The 18,633-nt window shown below is 32.4% G+C and overlaps 1 protein-coding gene across 1 annotated transcript; it reads right to left on the bottom strand.

Moving 5' to 3' along the window:
* Positions 1-4,903: 4,903 nt before the first annotated feature.
* LOC108483741 (uncharacterized) lies at positions 4,904-13,983 on the bottom strand. The gene is made up of 9 exons (XM_017787303.2): positions 13,720-13,983; positions 13,000-13,048; positions 12,847-12,909; positions 12,418-12,752; positions 11,628-11,840; positions 10,107-10,322; positions 7,391-7,606; positions 6,573-6,776; positions 4,904-5,993 (listed from the first exon to the last, which is right to left on the bottom strand). The coding sequence occupies exons 2-9, from the start codon at positions 13,034-13,036 to the stop codon at positions 5,055-5,057; spliced, it is 2,223 nt and encodes a 740-aa protein (XP_017642792.1). The 5' UTR covers positions 13,037-13,048; positions 13,720-13,983; the 3' UTR covers positions 4,904-5,054.
* Between the last annotated feature and the right edge of the window lie 4,650 nt (positions 13,984-18,633).

The following is an 18,633-nucleotide window of genomic DNA, read 5'->3' as shown; positions in this document are numbered from 1 at the left end:
CATTATTGATATATATTTACACAGAATTGCACCTAACTACATAATACATGGATAAGGGTTGTTTTAAAAATAACAAAACTTTTAACGATGCAACTCGAACTTTAGACCTCAAACACAATAGCAGAACACAGGACCATAGATACAGAATTTTAAATACTGTAGATTCTCACAGTTAAATTCTAAAATTTTGGGGCGCTACGACTCTCTCCCCCTAAAAGAAATTTTGACCTCAAAATTTACCTAACTCAAACAGATACGGATAAAAAATTAAAAGTTTATCTCTACATAAAAATCCCAATAACTAAATGTGTGAATAGTTTTAAAAATTCTTAGAGTTACAGATAGAGAATTATATAAATTAAACTTCTTAATAGAAATCAAATCAAATTTTAAAAGAAACTAATTAAACTGACTTAGGTTACCATGGATGAGAAGCAATTATTATAAGCATCCTTTGTGATGAAGAGAATGAGATCATCCCTAGGCAAATATCAAGTAGTCATTGATTCTAATTATTCTTAAACCATATAATTCAATTTTAATGCTTGGATACCAACAAAATTTTGACACAAACTAAAAACATATTAATCATCCTTATATGCATGGCCAGTTTTAGCATCATAGTAAAAAATTTCATTTTTTGTCGAAAAATTATCCTCCATTTCATCATTTTGGGATAACAAAATTTATCTCAATATTGTTTCCTTTTTTTAATGGATGTTTTGATAAAGTGTTGCTAGATGCTTAAACATGCAACAGGTACGTGATTAATGCATTTTCACACCACATTGATAGCATGAATTTTCAATAACCTTCAAATATTTTGACCACCATTTTCTTATTTTTCCTTATTATTTTTTCTAGTGGTTAGAAGTATCACTATTAAAACCACCATTATAACAATTATTAATACGTCTCCAACCACATCTTCAATTACAACGACAACCATGATCTCTATATTTTGGTTTTTCATAATTATTATGTATTGTTACATTCACTTCAGGAAATGAAACTAGGGGTGAGCAAAATCCGATTCAATTCGAAAAACTCGATAAAATTTTCAAATTTTGAATTAAATAGTTTGATTTATTTGATTTAATCAAGTTATTTGGATCAACATTAAGTTTTTCGATTTACCTCGAATATGAATTCACAATTCGAGTATCTGAAAATCTGAATAAGAAAAGGTAAAACTATGCCATTTTGATAAATGTTTACCTTTTTCTAAAGTTAAAAGTCAAAACCATTAAGTTAAAAGGCAAAACTACATTGTTTTGATAAATGTTTACTCATTAAGTTAAAAGGCAAAACCACTATATTGTTTATGTAGTTAAATAATTTTATACTTCGTTTACTAGTTAAATAACTAATTCATGTAAACGCAACATCGAGTATAAATAATAGGATTCATTAACTCGACTCAACTTGACTCGAAATCTTCTGACTCGATTTGATTTGATTGGAAAAAAATTCAAATTGAGTTCGGTTGCTAAAATAGGATTCGTCAACTCTACTAACTCGAAATTTTTTGACTCGATTCGACTTGACTCGATCGAATACTCACCCCTAAATGAAATTTTTTTTCATTAGAAGGCATGAGATAGTTTCAAAATAGTTTTTAAAAATATTGCTACTGCTAGAGCACATAAGGTATTTCAATAATAACAAGCTTTAGAGAGTATTATCGTTTTCTAATGGTCAATTCATTCTTTCAAATTATTACACAATTCAATAGTCAAAAGGATCTTTCGTAATTAGATATTCCATTTTTGATCCTTCATATAGATGATGTTGGACAAAAACAATGGTTTTGGCTTTGTCTATATAAAAAGTCAAATTTGTTTATACTCACAAATCATATGTGGCTCTATTTAGAAATAACCTAGTAGGCAATGTAGCTATGATATGAATGATATATGTTATGAAAGATATACATATTTAAGCAAAAATATTCAAGTTGTTGATACTTTAATATTATTCAAAGTCTAAAAAACATATCATGAAATATATAAAACATAAATGTGTACTTAAATACGGAAAAAATGAGCATCATTTTTAACTTTTTTTTTCATTAAGAATATTGAAATCTCAAAATCTTTCATTCATGCATAGAAAATCGCATACCTTAGGATTGTTGCTTCAACAAGGATGTTGTACGTCTAGATTACTTGTTCTCCAACGAAATATTGAATACTATCGAGTAAGATTGTACTGGTAACATGTTATGAAATAATAATAATGCAAAGAACACAAGAATAATAGATGAGAATAATTGGGATTTCTATTGAATTTCTCTTCTTTTCATTATCATTACAATTATTATACTCCTATATATATATATATATATATATATATATATATATATATATGGAGATTAGACTCCTCATTTTCTAATACATAAATAGGAAATGAAAGGCGAAGAGTTAAGGAAGTTGAAAGGTTGTTAAAATGTTGAGTATAATGAGCATCCACTTAACAATATTCATAATATCAATTTAATTTTATAAATGAAAAATTTGAATCTTATATTTATTATTTAAATCCATTTTAAATTGAAAAATAAAAGATGTGAATTAAAATATGGGAATCAATTATCCACCTTACTTCTTAAAACTTTGATTTTAAAATTTCTTTAATCTTACTAAATTTGAATATTTAGCATATCGATTACACAAAAAAAAGATAAAATTAATTTAGATTTTTGGGCTTCACCTGTCCATTCATAGCTATTGGTAGGAGCATGACACCTTCTTTTTGTCTAAGGACCCCACTATTGGCATTGGGCCTGACTCTATCTAAAGTCAAGTTGTGTTTATTGAAAAATTATAAAACTCATTTTCGACCCAACAAATTTTCTTTTAAATGGTTGCTTTTGACAATTTTGTGTTGTTTTTATCCTTTTTGTCTCTTATGTAATGTTTCAAAAGCAACGTTGGAACCAGCATATCCTCAAAGCTAGAGAAGATGAGATTATGAGTTTGGTCGATTTCGTCGCTAAAATTAATATAAAGATTGTACACGTGAAATTTGTTCTAAATTTGTATTCATGTCTTATATCCCCGCCTTTGCCATTACTTCTTGTCGCCGTCTCCGGTCAAGAAAAAAATACTAAATTGAGTTTTGAATAAATTTGAAAATCGCAATAAATTGAACTAGTAAAAAAATTGTAAATCCCTTTTAATATATTTTAAACTTTTGGCCTAAATAAAAAGCTGACATAAAAAATGCAACAAAAAACAAAACAAAGCCTAAATGAATTTATCGAAATTTAATTTAATATATTCCTATCATACATCAGTAGACTAAGTATTAGAGTGAAAAAATTTAAAGCTAGATGAGTCTTAATGTTATGGAGAATATTTAATTGATGTTTATGTCATTATTGTTATTTTATTTATGTTTATAGTTTTTTTTTTTAGACAATTCAGCCAACAGTTCTAATTGAATTAATTTCGTCCATCAATCACCATGAGATCACTTCCTAACATCCACCTAACATAAGTGAGAGTTCAAATTTTGCTCAGATCTTTGGTTGGAGATCCTAAACTATTGAAAGAGGCAGAAAGCTCTTGCGCCTTTGAGAGCTTTATGCCAACAATCCTCATGGTCGTAGGGCAGTCGGTCACCATACACCCTTATCGACCATCAATAATTTTTCGGCTTGAAGAGGCTTAGTTTTTTCGAATAATAAAATTATTGTTTCAGATTTAGAGATTTTTCCATTGCCACAACGATAAGAATTTAGATAGAAATTCTTCGTATTAATGATCATCTTGATGGTTGGTTGGCTGAAGTAACGTGCATGAGTCTCTTCTTGCTCCAACTTTATTGACGAGAAGACCTGAATCAAGCAATGGCTACTTGTTCTTTTCTTCATAGAGTATTAGGTTAGCTTTGTCTTGTACGAAACTGAGTTACTCGACTACTTCTCCTACTATGTGAATTTGGGTTTGAACTCTTTCTTGTATTGAACGTTATCCTTGTAACCCTTGCTTTATAAAATGAAATGTCTAATAAAAAAGTAGTAACAATAGTCTTGATGGAGTTTTTAGATTCTACATTTAAAATAAAAATATAAAGAAAAAATAATATTTGGTGTATTATCAATGCATAAGTTTCACACATTGTTAGTGAACAATGTCATCTCATCATTGAATAAAAAAAGAAATTAAAAGTCTAATTAAACATTTAAATATTAAATATAATTATTACATTTTCTCTTTTCGGATATTAAAATATTATTTTTATATCAACTTTTTGTTTTTAATAATTAAATTTAAGTAAAAATATTTGTTTTATTAACAAACCGTAATTGGAACGCAAAGCATGCCAAACATTTGGACATTTAAAATTTAGTTCTTATCCTTTTGTAGATATTTCCTTTCAATTAATTTTGAAGTTAAAATTAAATTATTTTCTTTTCCATTTTTTATATAATTTGAATTTCCTATTCATCTTTCTCCAACAGTATCGAATGTCATTTTCTTTAATGTAGACCGTATCAGTGTCTTATGCTATTCCAGCCACAATTCATGCATTGCATTTACAAATCCAAACTTGCACTTAATAAAGACACATACACATACATGCACACACATACACGTGCACGCACACACACACACAGAGAGACACATACACACATTGTATGACATACAGACACACCCACATACACATACATGCACACAAGACACACACACACACATACATACATTTTGCACGAGTCATAGAATCGGATACGAACGAGCATTCTCTTATTGTGTGATCCCTAAATCAAGAGTAAAGATCTGTGTTATCCAATACTCAAGTTGTGAGTATTGGATACCCAAATGGGTTGTCTTTAGAAGGTTATGTCTTTATACTTCAATTCAAATATGGGTTAGATACGGGTATCCAACATAGCTACTTCTAGGAAAATGAAGAGACTTTCATATTTTACCTTTGGGATTCATACAATGATGCAAATTCAGACATATATGCCAATGCAACAAGCATGAGAAGAAGAACAAAACATGTGGGAAACAACTAACCTGTACAAAAAGCAATTCATATATTCATTAGCAACTTAATCCATTTTCCAATCGTTTGACCAGATCTTCTTTCTTCATTGTCGAGTATTTCTTTAACTTCTGCGATTTCGCAATGGCCCTCAAATCACGCAACTTCATTTTCATCAAGCTACTTGCATCCAATGGCCAGGGTACCACACCCTTTGCACCGAGATCATCAACCAAAGCCCCCGATTCAGCAAATTCCGTCTTCACAATGTTGCTCTTATTTAGGTCCCCATGCAACTTTGAGATGTTCATTTGAACAGATGAAGCTCTGAACTCCACAACTATTGGCACACTAGAAAGCTTTTTACATTTCTTCTGTGGCAATGGCATTGTATTCTGGCTAGCATCCAGCATAAAGCTTGTCCCCTCAGCTTCGCATTGGCTATGTTGAACAGTTTTCTTAATGATTTTCCCAGTCAACGAATAGTTCAAACTACAGTTGTTAGTATTCTTCCATGTCCTCTTGCCTTTTGGAAAAGGAGATGAGTTAGAAAGATTTTCCATCGAATTTAAACCAGATTCTTCAGCATCAGCGGCAGTTGATTCCATATTTGGCTTTACAGTCTTTACCTTCCCTCTTTGCAGCCTCATATACAAGTTTGTAACAAGTTTGCCATCACTAGAAACAACTTCAGACAAAGGAACTTCCTCCATTTGTGATTTTTCCTCCATAAGTTGGATGGTTTTATCCTCTCCATTTTCGTCCTGCGGTTCTACAAGCGAGGTCAAGGCAGAATGCTCATTGTCACTTGGAGAAGCTTCTTTTGGCGTCACATCTTGTAAGGTGTCGTTTCTTTTCTCTTCTCCCTTCAATAATGAATTTGAATGCTGATTCTTGTCCATTGAAGCTACCTTACTCTCTTTGGTCCTTTGTTTGCGTGCAGATTTCACGGCGAAGTCGCATAGCTTTTGATCCATGTCAAATTTCAGACTTTCTACCTGTCCAAAATCACCTTAAACTAGAATCAAAATAATTTTCCTTCCTATTGAGACTAGATGTATTTCTCAAAGTATCACGACTAATATTTTTAACCACGGCATTAGTGGCAGACCAGTCCAACAGCCCAGTAGGCCTGCCCTGGCCCGGCCTAGTCCAGACCTGGACAAGGAATATGTGACCTCGAGCCAGCCCGACTTACTATTTATTAGTTTTAAATTTTTATTTATATAAATATTAATAAACAATATTTTTAAATCTTTTACTATTAATGAATAATGAATTTGAGCTTCCAGGCTGAGCCAAAAACAGTTCCAGGCAAAGAAAATAAAAAGAAAAATTCAGGCTACAGCCCGGGTCTATGGACAGACCTAATTTGCAGAGAAGCTGCTTGCAGAAATCAACATTATACTCTTATTGAGAAGCAATAGTTTAAGTTAGATTCAAACAAATGACTCAAAATGCTAACTCAAATACTCTAATGAAAACAACAGCTTGCCCAAGCCATAGATTTATTTCCCCCTAAGATTGACAATTATATAAATACAACAATTTCATTAGAGGAGAAGAGTTTATTGTACCTTATCTGCGTTCTGAATATTTCCCTCATGTTCAGGATTCAAACATGAATTTGAAAAATTACTAGTATCTTGTCCTTGCACTTCGCATCCATTAATTTTCACGTCATGCTTGCCAAGCGTTTTCATCTCACTGGAGTCGCCAATCATCTGTTTATGAGCAATCAAGCCCAAATCGTTGGCAATAATATCTGCAGTCTGCTCTTCCTGAAATGAGAACCAGTAAGGACAGACCACAAAAGCCCCCACAAGAGAGCTAAAAACAGAATCAACCACTCTCACACCTTGACACAACATGTGAAGCATCCAATCTAAAACATATTGACAATATGTGGAGAGGACCAACTTGAATGGAAGACCACAAGAAACCCACAACTTCGTAGATGTAGGATAATTTCACTTAACATTCCCTCTCACATGTAGCACAATAAGGGCTTTCACATGGATAACCTCACATGGGATAAGGTATGAACAACTAAACACATTCAGGAACTCACACCATCTTAAGTATTCAACCCAAAGCCAACCGGTAGCAGGTGTAGAGACCTAACTTGAATATGAGAACATGGTCAACAAGCTACTAGTTCAAGTGGCAAATGACTGGTTGAAATCCAGTCCAAAGTTGGCACCAAGTTCAAGGTCCAAATCTGGACAACCCTTTCCCCTCCTAGAAACTGGCCGATACACACACACACACACATACATATATATGGCCACAGAAAACCCAAAACTTAGTTAATGTGAGATAAAATCACTTAACAAAGACATCCAAAGATGGAGCACAATTTTGGTTCTAACGTGAATTTGATAGCTTGCCATACCTTCACTTTCTTTGTAAGATCCCCTGTCATCCCCGTTGAATTTGATGATGAATCTAGGATTAACATATCTGCAGCAGATATAGAAGTGTGCATTGTTGCTTCCTCACTCACAATTTTCAAACTAGAAGAACTTGTTTTTTTCTTCTTTTTGAGGCGGCCAGCTGAATGTTTTGAAGCATCCAGATCTGAGTCATTCACACACTGGGCAGCTGCATCCTGTTGAAGAGAAGCAAACGCAATTTAATTTACTTGCAACACCAGAGAAGGGCTATAATGCAACACAGTAATGATTATATACTTAATTTGCGTAGAAAGCAAGAGTATATTGATGTGACGACATGCATAAAGTTGAAGGGCAGAAAGCTGCAAAAGAGCGTTTGATTACAAATTCTCAGGGTTCTTTTTAGGCCAAATACAAATTCTCTAGCAAATGATTATATACTTAATAAAATAAAGGCAAGCCAAATTTTTATCAAAACCGTAAAAGGAGATTCGGTCTCTCTCTGATGAGTCCTAAGGTTGCAGGCTCCCTTTGATGAGCTTGAGTGATTTTCCCGTTGCCCATGGCTTGATCCCAAACTCAAGGTCATAACAATTTGGAATCAGAGCCAACAATCCTCAGCAATGGTTGGCAGAGTGGCGAGTAGAAACACTAAAGTAGCTCAAGCATATGCAAACAAAGATAAAACAAATGCTTGCTCATAAATTGCAGCATTTTATGAAATTATCGCTGAAACCAAAACCAAAGTGTTTGATCGCATGAAGGAATGGATAAAATGATTGCTGGTAGACAGGTCAGTAACTCTGATAGATACGAAAGTAGACCCTCAAACTAAACAAAAGCAAACCATGGCAATCTCTACCAATCTCTCTTCCCTATCCTATGCACTGAACCCCCCTAAACCCGTCTTGACAATAAACATGAAACAACCAACTTCACTTCCTTGTCTTTTTTATTAACCCCTTCTAAACCCTGACCTAACAACTCACCATCCTTTTCTTTAAACCCAATGCACCTTCACCTCTATATCTGAAAAGTTTATTGGGTCTACTAAACTTGATGGTTTACCTAGGAAAATGAATATTAGAGATGATAGAGACCAGGAGTATAAATGAGAAACTGGTGCTTGTAAGTTACTCGAGTTCAACTCGAAAAAAACTCGAACTCAATAATTATTGAGTTGAGCTCGAGCAACTCAAGCTATCAATCAAGCTGAATTCAAGCTTAATAATACTTAGCTTGAATAGCTCGCAAGCCTTATCAAGCTTTTTATTTTTTAATTTATACTTTGAATATTTTTATATTATTAAATTACATTATCACCCTTAATATATATTATTAACCCTAAGCTTAATAATCGAGCCAAGCTCAAGCTCGATCTCAAATACGTATAAGCTTAATCGGGCATGAGTTCGAGCTTGAGTACAAAAATTAATCAACCAGCTGAATCAAGCTTGAGCTCAATTAGCTTAGATTATATCTTGAGCCGAGCTCAAGCTTAAAACTAGATGTTCAATTGAACTCGAGCCAAGTATCGAGCTTCAAATTTCGATTTGAGCTTAAGCTTCACAATATTTGGACTTGGCTTGGCTCGATTTCACCCTTAATAGAGACTCAACAGTTAGCCATTTTATTGATACAAATGATCAGCTTTTATTACAAAAGGCATGCTTGGGTTTTGGGAATTGCTAAAAAAGATAGCTCAGTTATTTTTAAAATTGTTACTGCTGGTGAGAAATTTGAACAGGTTTATTTGATGGTGCTGACAAATTGTTAGTACAGGGTTTCAACTATTAGTAGCAGGAAGGAATAATGATGAGGCAATGGTTGTTTTATCTAATACGATGGCCTTTGATTTGACAGTAATATGACCAATGGATGTGTGAGCACAAGAAAAATGTCAATCACTCTTTTGGAAGGTGCCTTTCACCAAGTTTATCTTGATTCCGAGCTTGAGGATAAGCTCTTTCTCCAGGGGGGGAGTATTGTTGTAGATGCTTAGAAGTTGTTAGATAGGACTCTTAGGAGAAGTTGCTAGGTAGGACTCCTAGAGTAAAATAAGTTGTTTAGGACTCTGACAATATACGTTGTGTTCGGTATGACTTTATTTAGTTTGATATACTTCCTTTGATTATTTTAACTTCGACTTAAAGGGATGAGTCAACTAATAAAAGAAAGGCAAGTCGAATCTTTATAAAAATACTAAAGGAGATCTGGATCTCACTCTAACAAGTCCTAAAGTTTCATACTCCCTTTGATGAGCTTGAATAATTTTCCTATCCTTTGCCCGTGGTTAAAAAAATCCCAAACTCATGGCCCTAACATCTTATCTTTTAGTATAGACATACTCAAACAGCCCATTTATTATCTACATTTATAAGTCATGCAAAATTAAACATGGGCTGAAAGTATGTTAAATAATTTGTTGAACTGAACTAGTTAAAAGTGAATTAATATTAACTGAAAGTATTTTTTACATCAAGCAGAAGGCTTATAAAACCATGAAAAGTACTTTCGAAGGTTCAAGTGCATTAACATTTTTCATTTTAATTACTAGACAGTGTAAAAGATTACTTGCGGTTGAAACTTGCAAGAGAGTATGTGTACCAACACTGTCAATCAAATCATTTCAACAAAGATTTTCCCCTTCCAATCAGAACTTAATAAATGATATTGAACTTGATTGTTTAGCCAAAAAGAGAGTGAGAGAAATACCTTAACCTTAGTCCTGTATAGATTATTCTTTCTCTTCTGAGCAGACTTGAGAGAAAAATGCTGGACCACATTTTTATCCTTAAGAGCACGACCACTTTCTTTGAGCTTCTTGGTAGTTTCTAAATCAAGTAAAGTTATAATGCTCTTCTCATCAAATTGACCAGCTGCTGGCAGCAGGAAATGTGGCATCAGATCTTTAACATCGGCATTGGCTAGCTGCAAATGAATGATACATTAGGACAGCAAGAGAAGGAAGTAAAACAGGAAGAGTACACAAAGAAATCAAGATGCAGCTGCCAAACATAGTTTATATGGAAATTAAGCATCCATGTAAACCCACAAGGAACTTAAGGCTAAAATCTTTATTCTCATCTCCTTTTCCTGTTTCATATTCTATTCTTTACCATATAGGTATGCACTTCATATTTGAAGGGTCAAAGGTTATGGGTCATTAAATTGTACCAAAGACAGATAAGAATAGAGAAAGCATCAAGATATAACTCCATGCAAGAACATACACATGCTCAGCTATGATAAACTAATCGGCTGTTATATTGTACCAAAAATTAGATACGAAGAGAGCATAGTATGAGACACATTGCATGCATGGGCATAAACATGCTTGGAAGATTATATTTTTGAAACTTGGAAAGGAAAAAAAAAAAAAGAAAGGAAGAAAGAGAGGCCTTTACCGCCTAAAATGACTTTGACCATCTATATTGTTACAATTTATCTGCAACGTAAATCTGCATCCATAGGTGCCAAGACCGAAGTAGTTTTGTTTTCCCTTTAAACAAAGAAAAATAGGCACTATATCATTTCTTTTCAGATTTCTACACCCTGGAGTCCACTTCTTTTAGTATCTGAGAGTTGAGGGACACATCAAGCATAAACACTATGCATAACACCAAGTTGTTCCATGATTTTGATTTCCTAGATATATTAAGGCTGGATACATGTTTACCATTTCAGCCACAACTACAAGCATGAAAGCGTCTATGAATCTCCAAAAGTGTTGAAAACTAGAATCAGACATGCAGGCCCATACACAATATTCGACATGATAAAAGCTACAAGTATTTGAAGGTCAACAATATCACCCACAAAAATCATACTTAGAGCCAGAAAAATGTTAATACAAATCAATAATAGCTTATAATATCAAATAGTAAGCACCAACTCTCTTAAAAGCGTTTGTAGGAAGAATTCAAACAAATAAATCAACATTGAGGCCATGACAGATCCCACATCTACCACGCAGTTAGAAAAGACAGAGACAGAGACAAATGTGAAACATTCAAAGAGACACAAAGGAAGATGCAAAGTAGGAAGATATGGCAAGTTGTCATATTAATATAACAATTACCCTTAATACAGCCCTTAGTGACTGTACTGCAATAATATACCTGCAATGACAGCCCAAAATTTGGATTTCTCTACTTGTATTTATATGTAGAGTAGATGAATATTTGGTCATGGACATGTTAAAGCACAAAAGGATAAAGCTTCATCTAACTTAACTGTTTCTGAACTATTTGCCTTCTTCACTTCAAGCTCCATAGATGGATTTGATGAAGTAAAATTTTCTTTGGGAGTAACATTGGGTCCATTGTTTTCCTCCTTTGCAATGAAACATGAATCTGATGAGTTCAATTTTTGGTTCTTATGCAGGGCAGCGGACTGCTCTAGAGAACCAGACCTTGAATCTGGGACAACATCCTGAGATTGCTCATTCTTGAAAGGAAAATTGTCTTAGTTCATGAAATAATGCATAAAATAAGCAAATATAAGAAGGAAAACTTAATAAACAAATGCTAGGAAGGTACACGAATTACAAAAACAAAACCAATATGCCAACAGCTAGAGGAGTTGACCATGCTTATCAAGTTCTACATGCAAAAGCTCTCCAAATAAATAAAACACTAATCAATATTCCACCTCTATTTCAGTCAATTTATGGCTCTCCATTCTCTTTCCATCCAGAATGACAAAGCCTAGAAGAAAAATCTAACATCACTACAACTTTGTGACATCCAGACAGTACTAAACGTCTAAACCTAAACTCAGAACAACCACAACAAAATGCATGTACCAGAAATAAATTGAAGCATCCCATCAAGCTAATGTAAAACCGAGAGACAAAAACCATATATAGTACACAAATTTGGTTGAAATTGCAGAGTTAAGAGACACAATTTGTAAAACTCAACGTGAGGTCACATGCTTCTGGTATTATCCCTTTAAATTTCTGGGTTGAATAAAATTCATGTCAAGTTAGTAAAAGAGTATGAAAAATATTCAAAAGTCAAACCTGCTCATGTTTCTCATTGTAGAAACTTTTGAGCAGAGCCTTCATTATTTCATGCAACTTCTCAACAGGTTCGGTATGCATCAATAAATAAACCTCAATGTCATTCTCATCCTTGTTCCTCAACTTCCTTATTGAGATATCAAGGCAGTTGATCTTAGCTCTCAAAGCATTACAGCAAATGTCATGCCATTCTTCATGTTCAGCCCAGACCAATTCACTTTGGAGCAACACCAAATCTTTTTCAAGTTCATCGATTTCAGTATCTGCTTTTGCAATCAATATCCTCAACACTTGAATACAAGATTTCTCATTCAAGGCATTTTCTTCAATCATATCTGTAGAAAAAGAACACATTGCATAACTATGGTAATTAAAAAAGACAAGAAAATATCCACCAGAAGTACAAATAAAATAGGACCATTATTATACCGATGCCATAACCAAAGTAAAAGTCATACGGCCATTCTGGTTGTATGAAAGGGCTGTTTTCTTCTGCAGATTACAGACAGTTAGTCAAACCACACAAAAAAAATGATCAAAATAAGACTGCATGCATGTGCTAATTTGAGAAAAATAAAGCACCTTCAGTGAATGATGTCCCCCAGAGGTCGAAAGCCATAAATGATAGGTCCTGCAATACAAACAATGCGACATTATGATTCTTGCAAAACACAAGAAAGCACAATAATGATTCATTACACTATAAAAATTAAAGGGTCATTACAACTATTAAGTATCCTTATTAGAAATATCCTTTATCAATTACGGCGGTCAAGGAGCCTTTACCAGGTCCTTAAATTGTCACCAACAAATTCAAGATTCATTTTCTGGTAACAATCACGATAATCCAACATGAAAAAAAAAAGAAAAAGGTTAAAACCAACGCAAAGTAAACATGATTAAAAGGTATCATCAAGAACGTTAACATAACAAATTTATCCATATATACATTAACATACAACTTATAATAAACAACACGAAATCATTAGCTAATAGTAAAACTTGAAAAAAGGAACTCAGTTTTAACGGCCAAAACTAGCTCGTAATCAAGCACTTACACGTAAACTGTGTTCATTCAAATAGATAAATTAACGACTAAGAAACATCAACACTCAAATTAAAACCACTTCCTTTTTTTCCCATTTTCATCAAACAAAAAAAATTTGAAAAAGAAATTCAAGGCTGAAACAACACTAGAATACTAAATGCCATACAAAACAAAGAATCGACCAAAAGTAGAAAAAGAAAACAGAAACGTAGCATTTTTTTTTTCCTTCTATTTTCTCGAAGGCCAAACCGTACCTCGGCTCAAACAACGAATCAAATGAGGAGATCCCTACAATGGATAACCGGCCATTTTATATAATTTCGAGATCTCAAAAACAAAAACAAATTATATAGAGAGAAAGGGAAGCACTTGTAGTGAGAGAGTGAGCTTAGTGAGCAAAACGTTTTTTTTTTTCTGAGTGCGCGTGTTAGTGAAGGAGAAAAATACTGAGAGTGAAAGCGACGAACGTTTTTCATTTTTTTTTTCGGCTGATTCCCGGGGGGACTAACATGGAAATATGGCATTTTTTAAGGGTAAAATTGGAATATAAAATACAAGTGGCAATGAAACGCCATCTGTGTCAGGTCAGTCGTAGGACACGTAAGAAGTTTTGGGTCCACCCAAGAGATTCCCCCTCTCACCAATTTAGCCCTATTTGGCACAATTGGCTGCCTGTGGACCGTCGATCCGTTGACTTTCATGAAAGCTCATCGACGGTAAAGAAACGCATCGATTTCCGTGGGGTCCACACGCTTTTACATTTACGCTGCTCAGATACTGCCGTTCCTACGCTGTAACCGTCATTTTCCCTTTTTTTTTTTTAATCTTTGTCTTTTTAGCCGTCTTTCTGGGTATTGCAAAATAGACCGATGCGATTTTGCGTTGAAAAATTTTGACTCCGTAAATTTGTTTTAAAATTTAACCTATGCTAAAAGTTTATATGCTTTTTTGGAATTTAAAATTACATACATCATTGAAAAATATATAAACAAAAACAAAATTTTCATGTTGGATAATTTTAATTTAATCCAATATTTTAATAAAAATTATTAATTATTTATATTTACACCGCCTTTGGTGTTTCTTTATTATAGGAAAATTACTTTACAACATTTGATATGAATCCGTAAAAGTTGTATTAACTTATTTTGCTACACTCAACACTAATGTAATAATACATTACAAAAATTACCCTTATTAAATAAAAGATAGTATTTATGTATTTTAACATTTTCAATCATTTTTATTATTAACAAATATTTGAATTAATCCAAAAATATAATTTACTCAAATTTTGGTCGAATGTGTTACATGAATACATTTAAAAATTAACTTGTATATTAATTTAAGATTGTGAATATGTAAAATTTGTAATGTGTTCCTCCTCACATTATAAGTATAAATTCAAGTGTATTCATATATTATGTATATGGCTTCAAATTATTACTTGGTAGATTTAGAAAATGAAAAGAAAAAAACAAAACTTTTGAAAAATACATAATTTTAAACTAACATACGTATCTCATTCATTTTTTCTCTTCCCATTATTTCAAATTGGAATATTAGTTTTATACATTAAAATAGAAAATTATCATCTCTTTTATTTTTTTCCTCTCGCTTTTTTCCCTACCAAATACATTTAAAATTTATTTTCTTTTCACTTTTCTACTCACTCCTTTCATTTATTCACTTTTCCATCCAACCAAACATATCCTTAATGTTGAAAAGATTAATGATAATAGAATTATTTTAACGAAAAAGTGTGGAATTGAAAAAGTTTTAAGTACACTTAACAACCCATAATAAAAAATAATTGAATTATTTCAACGAAAAGTGTGGAAAATGATAAAGCAGATAATAAGCTATTTATCACTTAATGTAGAATTTCTTTTTTCATTCTATTTTATTTTATTTTATTTCTTTTAACATTACCCTTTAAATATTTTACCTTTAAATTTTTAAAATTTACATTCATCAAGCATACTAATTATATTCCATACTTAATTTTGAGTAATTTATCAAACAAATCTTATAACTTAATTTAATACTTAGTTTTTCATTAATTTTTAGTTTATCGACAACACCTAAATTCAATTTTTAAAAAATTATGTTTAAATAAATTATCTCTTAGTCTTTACACTTTAATTTTGAGACATTGAATCTTTATATTTTTCAATTTAAAATCTCAATCCTCCGTTCAATTTGGCGTTGTGTTGTTGACATGTCAATTATAAAACAGTAATATTACTTAGTTAACTCTTAACATTTATAGTTTTAATCAATTTAGTTATTACTCTTTAAAAACACAAAATTCTGATAAAAAAGTTTTAAAAGTTTCATGTTTAAAAAACCTAAAATTTATTTCTTTTAAAATTTTCCAAAAAAAAACTCTTTAAAAATCAAACATGAGAAATCATTTTAAAAATAAAATTTATTAAGATATAAGAAAGCCATTAAAAAAGTGTTATTTACTCATTGAATGGTAATAAAGTCTCTCCAAATTTTGAGATATTTATTCCATCCATGTTAAATCATATTTGAACAGGTAATTTTAATTCAATTCAAATAAATTATATATAAAAATATTTATATTTAAATTTAATTATAAAATATTAGTGTAAAAATAAACTTCAAATCCGTATATATTAAATTTAAGCAAACCAAGTTATTTTTTTCAAAATACACTATAAAATTTTTGAATAGTTAATGATTCAATTAACAATAATTAAGAGTTGTTGATTTGGCTTATTCAAAGCCTTTTTTCATTGTTTTTATCACAGTATATTTTATTCTGTTGCATACTTTGTTTTTTAAATAATTTTTCATTTAAAAAAAAGATGGGTGAGAGTTCCCTCTTGGCAGCTAGCCTTAACAGGCATAGGTCTCCCCCATTAATAGTGATCAATAGACGGATTGAGAAGGTCAAGAGTAAGGAAGGAAGCTCAATCTTACGAAGTTCTTGATAGGAGACAACAATATATTTCCTTCTGAGGCAAGTTGCTAGAGAATATGGTAGAGGATAATGAGATGGTTTTGGGGCTCAATGACATCTTTGAGATAAAGGAGACTGATGTAATGGTCTCTTGAGGTGGGCTAGTCTCGAAGATTTTCTTCTCAGAACGAGTCCATGAGATGATACACAAAAGCATGGCTAGCACGATCATTGTGCAGTTTCTTGGAAAATCTATTAGCTTCAAAGCACTCAGGGTCAACTTCAAAATCTATGACAGCCAATGGGCGAATTCAAGTTGACTGACTTGTATAATGAATACTTTCTAGTCAAGTTTACCTTAGCGAAGGACTATAATTAAGCGTTGACCACAGGACCATGGTTGATCTATGGACATTATTTAATGGTCTAGCCATAGAGCAAAGATATTTCTACGAAGAAAAAGTATTTATCAAAAGTTATTGTTTGGGTTCAATTGTCTGGACTCCCCTACAAATATTTCTTGAAGGGTCTTACAAGAAGGATCACCTTTTATGTGACATTATGCGAATTGACTATAATACAAATATTGCAAAAAGAGGTAAATTTACGCACCTAACAATGGTTGTTAATCTTACCAAACCATTTTTTGCCATGCATTAGGATTGATGGGTTTTCTTAAATTATCGAATATGAAAGGATGTCGACCATCTGTTATTCTTATGGTCACTATAGCCATAGTAGAGTGTTGGAAAAATCCTAGTTTGAAAATTGTTTCTTGCACAATGAAAAATTAAAATTTTGAAAACTGACTCGATTTGTGATATTTATAGCAATAAACCTTAACCGAATTCATACATGTGTTTTTTACTTAAAGAAAGTTCGTTGTTCCCAGCTTTCAACCAATTGATCTTTTCAACTATCCTCACACCACGAACTGCTTCAAGTATGGGCTCAAACCAATTGAATTGAAACACAAAACTAGAAAAAGTTTTCTCTCCTTTTGGGATAAAAACAAAAATTTTCTCTTTTTGATAGAAACCGATAGAATTATTATTCCGAAAAAATATATGTAATAGTTGAGAATAAATTCTCTCTATTTTTGATAGAATAACAATCTCGCAAAGTTGTGTTAATAGCTCTACCGATGTCATCTATTTATAAGAAGAGAAGGTAGAACCTTTGTTGAGTCGTAGTGGTTTATTTCAAATAGAAAAACAACATCCTACTTAGAATAGGAGTAGGGTGGACGACATGCCCTAGTATTTCTACTAGGATTGCCGCCCCCTTCATGTCCATGAGGGGTTTTTGGGTTTTCTCACATCATGTCCAATTACGACTACTTCCTAGGCCTTTTTGACCTAGTATTCTGTAAGGTGATCCAACCCGATTTAGTTTTTCTATTTCCTAAAATAAACTTTAATATTTATATATAAAACAAATTTCTTATCCCTAGTTTACCCCCAACAAAATTTTGACAATTTTCCCTAGTAAAATTTCGAGAAAATATGTGTAATATTTTACATCTCAACATGTTCACTATAATCGAATGATTTGTTTTCATTTCGGGTTTCAAAATAGTGTTTAAAACATTCATTTCCAAATGATTCAATTTCTCCATTTCGAAGAAAACCATAATCATTCATGAATGTTTCCCATTATTCTTTTCCTATTCATTTCGTTCATGGACATATATAGCCGAGGCTCAAATAATTTATAATTAAGTTCTAGCTTTTTGTCTATTAATTATAAACTCATTTAGTTATGAAGTTATTCCATTATAGTATTGTGACTAAGCTCTCTCCAACAACAACCATTTCGAAAGTAACTACTTAATGCTCGTCCAATGACATTGTCATAAGTGTGTTACCCTTATAGGATATTCTTGATCTTTTTGGGATAATATTTGATCTCCAAAAATGATTCTATTTTATCTTATGGTAACCATTAAATCTTCTTTCATGAAAAGTCAATCACTATCAAAGGGTGATCAAGTCATCCATCACAAAGACGGACGACCCGTGGCCATGTTTACTTTTCATCAACCATGTAATGCCAATGAGAAAATATCATTCACCCATGTTTTGGGCAATGAATTACACTATTGTGAATGATGTTACATACTATAGACGTCGTACACCCAACACGCCAACTTTCGGTTCCTTATCAATTTGATTTTAGGCTTTTACTTACATTAAAGTGTATAAGTCATACATACATAGTTCGCCATCCACTCAGG

Source organism: Gossypium arboreum, chromosome 1, assembly GCF_025698485.1.
Source record: "Gossypium arboreum isolate Shixiya-1 chromosome 1, ASM2569848v2, whole genome shotgun sequence".
Lineage (NCBI taxonomy): Eukaryota > Viridiplantae > Streptophyta > Magnoliopsida > Malvales > Malvaceae > Gossypium > Gossypium arboreum.
This window is presented reverse-complemented; position numbering and strand designations above follow the sequence as displayed.

Excerpts from the sequence above, each read along its gene's own strand:
- LOC108483741 (XM_017787303.2), bottom strand. The coding sequence starts at position 13,036 with ATGGCTTTCGACCTCTGGGGGACATCATTCACTGAAG. Across the intron at positions 12,753-12,846 it reads TTACTTTGGTTATGGCATCG|ATATGATTGAAGAAAATGCC; the intron begins GTATAATAATGG and ends CTTTTTCTACAG. Across the intron at positions 5,994-6,572 it reads ATATTCAGAACGCAGATAAG|GTAGAAAGTCTGAAATTTGA; the intron begins GTACAATAAACT and ends GATTTTGGACAG.